The sequence below is a fragment of the Gekko japonicus genome, unplaced genomic scaffold, assembly GCF_001447785.1.
Source record: "Gekko japonicus isolate JY-2015 unplaced genomic scaffold, Gekko_japonicus_V1.1 scaffold1838, whole genome shotgun sequence".
In the NCBI taxonomy this organism is placed as follows: domain Eukaryota; kingdom Metazoa; phylum Chordata; class Lepidosauria; order Squamata; family Gekkonidae; genus Gekko; species Gekko japonicus.
In genome coordinates, this window is record NW_015176507.1 from 202,278 (window position 1) to 211,845 (window position 9,568).

Sequence of the window (9,568 nt, forward strand, 5' to 3'; positions counted from 1 at the left end):
ACTCTTTCCTCCGTTTTGTAAATGACTTGGGCAGATCCAAATTTAAACAAACAAATCTGCAGCTTCCACAGTTGGAGCTGCAGAGTGTATCGAAATCCACATGAAATCCCGCTCTCCTTAGTAATTTCTTAAACAATATTCTTGTACAGTTGGAGGCAATTTTTAAAAAAGAAAAGGCACTTGCCTGCCTTTAATACATTGTTACAAAAAATTAATTACAAAAATGTAGCATCAATGTGGATTAAATGACTCCAGGTCCCTAATATTCTGCTAGCTTCTTTTAGAGCCCTGCTTTGAAATACTGATTTTCTTAATTACCTGTGGCTCATCCACTCTGCCATGTTGGTTTGTCCAAAATATACTGTGGTGCTAACAGAGTACAAAAAAAACAGTCCGTAAACGGTATATTATTCAGGCATAATTAGCACACGTCTAAAAAGGTTCACTGTTCTAAGTTAATTATGTTCCTTCCACTTACTGTAAATGGCAGGTGGCTGATCCAAGACAATAAGGAATGCCAGCAAGCGAGATTGCACTAACATATGTCAGATGTTACGTTTTACGATTACTCTGGGAGGAGGCTGTGGTGATAACAAGTAACATAATGAGAAAAATCAGTGAGGAAGCAAAGAAAAAGGCTCCCAGAAAGTAATTCAAACAAACACCTGAGACTCATATGAGATTAGTTTAGGCCATCGAGGGCAATAACAAGAAATTAAAATCAATGTTGCTGAGGCTTCAAAGAGACAATTTGAAATGAAAACATGATAGGAAATCTTTTGCTGTTTTCGGTTACGTAATCCAGCCCAGGAATTTGTCATGTTATTTGAGCAAAGAGCTTCCCCCCTACAAGTGCAATTTTTGATTGGGTACAGATTACGAGGAAGTATCAAGAGTAAGGGTAAGGCTCTGACCTGGATAAACAAGGCAAACCTGATCTTGTTAGATCTTGGAAGCTAAGCATGACTGACCCTGGCAAGCATTTGGATGGGAGACCTCCAAAGAATGCCGGGGCCAGGAGACAGAGGCAGGCCATCAAGCCACCTCTCTGAACATCCTCCATGCCCCAGTAGGAGTCGCCAGAGGTTGCCATGACTTCCAGGCATAGGCACACATGCACACAAAGCAAGAGTAAGGGTAAGCCCTCTATAACGTTTTGATTAATGCTTTTGAAGGAACATAAAAGATGCTTTTAATATACCCATATAAAGCTCTGTGACATAGCAGCCTTTTCTTTCTTGGTTCCATGGAGAAAGCTATACTTCCTGGTAATCTGCAGTTGTCCTGATAACAAATAATGCTTCCCAAGAGTGCGTCCTCTGTAGAAGGAAAGGTTAAGGTTAGGGAAATTAGCTTGGAAGAATGTCCACATGGTGGACATGAGTACAATGGTTTTTAAGAGCAATTTTTAAAGCAATTTAAAGCAAGAATGGGATTGAGAACTTTGCTTGATTTACCTCAAAATACAAATGCATTTGGCTTGATTTACTAGGAGACATATTCTAGTATAGTATTAACACTAATATCTCTGAATTATAGTGAGTTTCATTTGAAGCCAAGTTTTCAGTTATCAGCAAGATACCTTCCCCCTGTCCTCCACCAGGCCACTTCGCTGACCTGAACAGGGCCTTCTGCAGGTGCCACCCTGCAAATGGGCAAGATAAACATATGCATTCTGTACATATTGTGGCCCCTACTTTATTCCTGATGAGGCTAGGAAGATTCCCACTCTCCTGGTGTTCTGCAAACTGTGCAAAACTGAATTATTCAGGAGGGCATTTTTATGCAGGTAACAGGGCTACACTGTAAGAGCATGGTTCAGGAAGATGCTTTAGTGAAAGGATAGGGATTGTAGACGATACTAGATATACTGCTTATATCTGTTGCTGTTTGTATGATCCTACTATGTAATTTCTGCATCATATAACTTGTCATGTTAATATTTCACTTTGTTCCAGCTCTGTTTCAGATTTCTGCAATTCTAACCCTGTTACATTTGTTTATTAGATGTTCCATCCTGTTCATTGTATTGATTTACACTGTGTAATCTGCTTTAAATCTCAGTGAGAAAGGCGGACTATAAATAACATAAATAAAAATGTACTGTAAGAGGTGCACAAGGCACTAGCTTAAAAGGATGAAGAGATTGCTCTGAGGCCAACCATGCAAGCCCAAACAACGCCAATATTGTGTATATATATCCAATTTTTAAAAAGAAAAATGCCCTTTTTAAAATATGAACATTTATATTGTAGATTATAATATCTGACAATGAGAGTGAAGATTTACCAAAGTATGAAGAGTGTAAAGACTGTGGTTTCATACACAAAGGTAAATTAAGACAGTTGCTCTTTCAGTGGCTCCATCTTTGGGTTAGACAAAGCTGCTTGCATTTATGTATCAGAACCCAGGTCTTCACTCGTTTATTGCTCTGAGTTTGAACTGGAGACAGAGAGGTTCCTACAGACCTGTAATATATGTAACCCAAAACACTGATGATAAACAAAAAGTGTCTGTGTTACTTTTGTTGTTTTCTTTGTTCATGTTATAATGTAGAGCAGAAAATAGCAAGCGTTATACCTCCAAGTAAGATGAACAGCAGTGGTGATTAGAAACAGTCTCCCTTTTGACTTAGTCAGGTCACACCACACAGGGCTTCGTAAGAAGATAACTGCTTATTAGTGGTTCCAGTACTAAAGAACACGTGTACAGATTGTGTCAGGAATACCCATCAGTATAAGGGCCTTTGACTTATAGCGAAATCAAAACACCCCCCTGTGAGCATAAGCCAATGGTTATAGTTTGCGCACGCGGGCGCAAGCAAGCGGGCAAAGCGTAAAAGCCGTTAACCTTCCCAGCCGAGGAAAGTGCAGCTGGCGACTGCAAGGTCAAGCATGAGATAGCACACAGAAGCTGGACAGGGAAGAGCTGAGAACAAAGAGGAGGTGCACCCCTCCAGGTGTGCTGGGTGGAGTGTATATAGTTGGCCTTGCAGGGCTGTTTAGTTAGTCTTGTTGTGAAGTACAATAAACGCGTCTGAACGCATGTCATAGTCTGAGTCCTCCATGTGTCAAACCCAGTACTTTACACACTGGCATAAAACATCTTTAGTAGATTGCCACAAAAGTCTTTCTGCATCTTGAATACATGGATTTGTCCTTGCATAGGCTACTAGAGACCTTGCACAAGGGCAGCACTGCAACATTCTTCTTGGCTGCTGCTCATCAGTGACAGTCTGATTGCTCATTGTGTATCTGAAACAGCTGCAGATGACAGTCTACACCTGGCAATCCCAAGCAAGTCTACTCTGAAGTAAAGCCTATTGAGTTCAATAGGACATACTCCCAAGTTAGCATACATAGAATTGTAGCCTTTGTCATGTAGAGATTTGGTCTACACAGTGTGATATGTTTTTACCAATGTTTCAGTGCCAGGTAGCTTGAAATTCAAGCCAAGAAGAAGCCCGAAGAAGAAGCCCAAAGATGAACAAAACCTATTGAGGCAGACTCAGCATGGGTTCTGTAAGGGAAGATTTTGTCTCACTAACCTGTTAGTGTTCTTTGAGGGGGTGAACAAACATGTGGACAAGGGGGATCCAATAGATATTGTTTACCTTGACTTCCAGAAAGCTTTTGATAAAGTTCCTCATCAAAGGCTCCTAAGTAAGCTCAAGAATCATGGGATCAAAAACTGGCTAATTAATAGAAAATAGTCTTCATGGTGCTTGGGGGGGGGTCAACAGTGGGAGGGCTTCTAATGTCCTGGCCCCACTGGTGGACCTCCTGATGGCACTGGTATTTCTGGCCACTGTGTGACACAGAGTGTTGGACTGGATTGGCCTTTGGCCTGATCCAACATTGGCGTCTCTTATGTTCTAACGGGGCCTAAGTCACATAGCCATCTCTTCCTTCAAGAAACTTTACCACAAATTACAGGTAGCTCCCACATGCATCTGCAGTCTGTACCAGCTCATCCAGTTAAATATGTGCTGAATAACTTTGCATATTGTTTTTTTTAATGTTCAAATTAGGTGGAAATAAACAGATGCAGTGTGATAAAAAAACACACATTCAGCTTGACCTAATGTCCTGTGTAACTCCTGAGAAAAAGGATTTGTGTCGAACAGATTCCATAAGGTGAGTGTACTGGAATTCTCAACAGGCAGCCTTTTGAGTTCCACAGCATTTCCAATGGAAAAAAACATCACAGTAGGTTTTAAGGGCAAGGAAATGGGGTTGAACTAAGCAGTCAAAGATATTGATGTATTTAATTGACTCAATCAAATATATTGAAATTAGTTTGCTTTTTACTGAACAGAAAGTAATGGAAATTTGTTAGATCTGGCACTTGTGGGCACTATTTATTCCAGTGGACAAGGATGAAAACACTTTAAAGGATAAGGCAGAACATCTCTAAAACAATGAAGGAGGTTGTTGCAAAACATGCAAAGCAAACTGCTTTATAGAAGAAGACACTTTGATAGGAGTTAGGTAGTAAACATAAATCAGGAAGATTTTTCATGTGATACGCATCAGACATATCCTGGAGTCCTTCATATCTAAACTGAGATACATTGTTAACATTTTCACTAGGTGAAATTTTGTGAAGTGACAAAAACTGGAACTCGTTTCAAGGGAGTTGGGAGCATGTTGAATATTAGGCCCAGTTCATTTGTTAAAGTGGGCATAATGGGAAGATCTGAACACACATGAACACATGAATCTGCCTTAAACAGAATCAGATCATTGGTCCATCAAAGTCAGTATTGTCTATTGAGGCTGGCAGTACCTCTCCAAGATTACAGATGGAGGTCTTTCACATTATCTACTACCTTGCCCTTTCACCTGGAGATGCTGGGGATTGAACCTGTGACCTTCTGCATGCCAAACAGATGAGCATGCACTGAGCCACAGCCCATCCCTGAACCCTCGTATCCTTTTGCTATTCCTACAAAAAAAAAATTCCAAATGCACTGATGACTTCTAGAATCCTTCCCCGTCGCACAACCCCAACAAAACCAAAGCAAGGAACTTGCATTTAACTATGTCATATAGTGAGGTATGAAGTGGCTGCAGTTGCTGAAAGAACAAGTAGAATACAGTGACATTCATCAGTATTGAAGTTTTGATCTGCCTGTAACTGAATATAGATTCATCAAGGTATAGTCAATGTAAAAGTTTAGCTCTGTGAAGCAGTGACAGAATCCTGAAGTATGTTCTTTTGTCTCCCCATGGGATTCGTACAGTTAGACCCATTTCACACAAGAGCTGCGCCGCGGTCGCGCCTCCCTTTGCCCCGCTTCTATTGGTCAATTTCCCATTCGAAGCCACGTGGCCACATTTTGATCCGCGGCTTTGCCCGATTTTCCCCACGGTTTCGTGATGCTGTTTTTTGAGGATCACGAAACCATAGGGAAAATCGGGCGAAGCCGCGGGTCAAAATGCAGCTGCATGGCTTCTAGTGGGAAATTGACCAATAGAAGCGGGGCAAAGGGAGGCGCGACCGCGGCACAGCTCTTGTGTGAAATCAGTGTCTGTGTCTTCCACAACTGACCATGGGGCAAAGCCGTCCAAATCACCGTGTGTTACTTGGTTAAAAGTTGGTCTTCATTTGCTTTGGGTATAATGTTTGAAACTTGATCTTTGTGGTATCTTATTTCAGTAGTTCAACAGAGGGATCTAAAAAAGGTGACAAGGAACAAGCCCTTGTTGGTATTGAGGATTTTAATGTTGCAGTGCCACACAGACAGGCGCCTTCCCAGAGAAGTCTTGAAAACAAAATGATTGAAACATTAACAGATCATATAAAGTAAGTATTCCTAAAGACCTATCTACACAGGGGAAAGTTTTGATGTCCTTGTTCCCTAACAAAGAACTTCCTGACATCTGATTCCATGATAAATATGAATCAAGAAGGTATCTGAGTGATCCCTTTTTCTGGATTGGAAAATGTTTACTGAATTATATACTGTGTGCAGTCAGTGTTCAGCTAGACCAGTGCTATATCTTCCTGATGAGATCTTCCGAAGTTTATAGGAATTGTTTTCAAATGCTTTCATACTACCTCTGTCAGGGCTTTTTGTATTATTTTGTTGAAATTTACTATAGCCACATAGAAATGAACCCTTTCAAATAATGAATTAATAATGAGCATAATCTGTTTAGTGAATACTGAAAGACTTCACCCATGTAACTAAAAGCACATTTGAACTTCTCTTGTTCCATTTGTAGTCATGGTACAAATCTCTGTCTTGCACAAGAGATATCTGTGAACCTGCAAAAATGCTCACTTGCCTAGAGAGTTGTACATTGTACATGCATTGTGCATTGGCTTGCATTTCTGTAGCATTTGCATTCTTGTACTGCCCATTCGTGAATTGTAGAGCTCCCAAGCAAGAACGGGAGCACTTTGCCTTGCCAGCTGCACAGCATTTCCTTTCTTCCTGCTTTGCTTTTTTCTACATAAATATTCCCAGTCCAGTTACCTTTATTGGCATGTAACCCTTGCAAACCCAAATACAAAAAACCCACCAACAACCACAGCATAGAACATAAATATTCATAGAATTGTGATTTAAATTTGCTGTTACTTCAGGTTTGTCTGATATGTTTAATTACTGACTTTAAATTATATTTTAATGATTGTATTGGCTTATTGTTCATTGTGTATACTGAAAACTGCCTTGGCTGTAGTTTTATAGAGAGGTAGTATAAAATGTTTCAAATAAATGAACGAATAAATAGGATTCATTATTTTGTACCTATGATAAACATACCTGTTTAGATAGTAATGTTTTTGTTGTTTTCTAGAGAGTTCCTGCTGTATTTTTTACCTAAATGTTCTTATTCAAGAGAATACCTTACGTCTATGTCCACTGAAGATATTTTATCTATGTTCAAGGTAAGTGGGCATTTAAATTAAATGTAAATACATTTAAATTCATGAATATGTGCCGTGATTTATAATTAGACATTAGAGAACAGCAGCATTTAATCACATACACATAATCATCCTAATTATTCTTTGTGTGCTCCACCCTAAATATGTATTTTTTTGCCATTTGGAATTTCTGAATTTTATTTATTTGTTTATTGGTAAGCAGAAAAGTTAAACTGAAGTTAAACTGCCAGGTTAAACTAAATTCTGAGATTTCCATGCACTATGCAGATTTATATTTTTCATACATAATGGGTTCTACTTATTGTGGAATAGGGCAAGAAGCTATGCAACCTTATACCCTGATTAGTGGGAATCATATTCCAGGTAGGTTACAGTAAGCTGCTATGACAGACTCCTGTCTCTTTCCCAACACCCAGGCAGAATTTCCCCGCCAAAAATATTTTAGTTCCCCTCAGTAACTGAGTCACCCTCCGGTAGTGTATTGTTGGATCCCCAGGCATTCGAAATAACTCCACGTTTGATTCAAAGCAAGGTTTATTTCAAAGCAATGGTTCAAGCAGGAACAAGGACATTGTTAGGAATGACTACCAATACACAGGTATAACATAATAAAGGGATTTGAACCAGGTTAGGGCCAATGAGCCCAGTTCCCGCTGGCGGGAATAGAACTTGGAAACGCGCGCCCATTTCATGGGAACGTAACAGTTCAGTAAAATCAACACAGGTTCAGTTCACAGGGTAGATACCCATAACAAGCTGAGCGAAGCACCGACTCCCACCACCAGCTGCATGACCTTGGCCAGTTCCGCAAAGTACAGAGAAGCATAATGAAGCTACAAAAACCAGGGGGGGGGGAGAGCACAAGACGAGTTAAGCAGGTAACACCAGATATAATGGCAGCTAGCTGACATATTGCCTCCTCAAAAATACACATTATTCACCCCCTCCCGGATTCGGCGGGAGACCTCCCGGTTTGCCCGGGAACTTTTTGTGAAACTCTCTGAGCATGTAAGGGGCCCGAATATCCCCTTCTTCCACCCATTCTTGGTGCTGGGGTCCGAAGTCCACCCACCGGATGAGATACCATAATTTACCACGTTTAATTCTGGAATCTAAGATGTCAGCGATTTCAAAATGCTCCTCCCCATCGAGCATGATAGGCGGAGGGGATTCACGTGCAGGCCTCCATTTGCCATGGCCTGTGTCCTTCTTCAAAAGACTCATGTGAAACACAGAATGCAAAGACTTCAAATTCTTAGGCAGTTCAACATCTACAACAACATCATTTATAATTCGACACACCCTGAAAGGACCAATGAATTTCCAGCTAAGTTTCCTACAAGGACGCAAAAGTTTGATATTCTTGGTAGATACATAGACAAAATCACCAGGCTTGAGGTCCCAACCCTCCACCCTCCCTCGATCAGCCTGAGTTTTGTATGCCTGCTCCTAGAGCAGCTTTGAAAGGAGACATGTTAATGGAATTGTGTAACGTGTTGTTGTAACAATATTCGGCCAATGGTAGCAAGTCACACCAGTCATCCTGTTGATAATTGGTAAAACAGCGTAAATACTGTTCAAGAGTCTGATTAACCCTTTCGGTCTGGCCGTCGGTCTCTGGGTGGTAAGCGCTGCTCAAACCCAATATTTCTTCTTTGTTTGATAAGCTTAAATTGTCCCACCCTGTCACAGATATTTGTTTAGGCTTTAGACCCAGTACAGGAACTTGATGAAAAGACAGAAGCTGTCCTGTTTTATAAACCCTTGTGAAATGGCACTTGAGGCAGATTAATTTTCAAAAACAGAATAAAGATTTAATTAAACAGGCAGGGAATACATAAATATGAGGAGGTTGCTTGCTGAGATTAAACCTTCTAATATATACAGAATTGAGGCTTTTGAAGATACAAGCAGGCCTGTAGCTACGGTGGGGCCTCTCGGGGCCCGCTCCCCCCCCAACTTCCTGCCAAAGCCCCACGACCCTCTGGGCTGCTCAGAGGACCCTTTGCCACTGCCCCTTCCCCAAGCACATGTATCCCAGCTGGGGCATCAAAAGACACTGGGGGGCTTCATCCTGCCAAGCCTTGACCAGGTGCCACCACGGGCCAGAGGGAGGGGTGGACCTGCAGAAAGAAGAAAAAACTGCCAATCCCAGCCCCTCCCCTCCTGAGGAAAATCACTTCTGAGGAAGGCAGGCCACTTGGGAAGACCAGAAACATGTCTTTTTTCTTTTCTTTTTCTTTTTTTTTGCCTTCTTCTCTGCTCTGCCTGTCATGCTCCAGCTCGTCTTTGGCTGCCAGAGGCAGCAGCAACGACGACAAACAAGAATGTTTTGAAAGTCCTGTCAGGGCTCCTTTCCCTGTCTGCCACTCTTTTTTGCTGTCCTGCCCTCCTTTTTGCTCTACTGCGCCCCTTCACTCTTGTTGTCTCCGCATTCTTCTTGACCAGTCTGCATGCCTCCCTTTCACCTGAGGCCACCTCCTCCTGCTGCTGGCTCCACCTGCCTGGCGCCCTCTTTTCCTGCCCAGCTTCCCACTCACTCGCTGACCCCCCCAGCCCAACCCCCTTGTGGGAGCCTCTTGCATGCCTCCCTGTCTCTTCTCTTGGTTGCCAGGCTGTCTCTCTGCCTCCTGTCCCCACTGCTTGCATTGCTGCCGCTCTCACTCTT

At 41.8% G+C, this 9,568-nt stretch overlaps 1 protein-coding gene across 1 annotated transcript in view; it reads left to right on the forward strand.

Annotated features, from left to right (window-relative positions):
* Positions 1–9,568, forward strand: part of MORC1 (MORC family CW-type zinc finger 1) — a 74,692-nt gene that overhangs the window by 55,728 nt on the left and 9,396 nt on the right. Inside the window, exons 20-23 of the mRNA XM_015427334.1 lie at positions 2,256–2,331; positions 4,031–4,136; positions 5,662–5,808; positions 6,810–6,900. Coding sequence (XP_015282820.1) covers positions 2,256–2,331; positions 4,031–4,136; positions 5,662–5,808; positions 6,810–6,900 — 420 coding nt within the window. The remainder of the gene's footprint in view (positions 1–2,255; positions 2,332–4,030; positions 4,137–5,661; positions 5,809–6,809; positions 6,901–9,568) is intronic.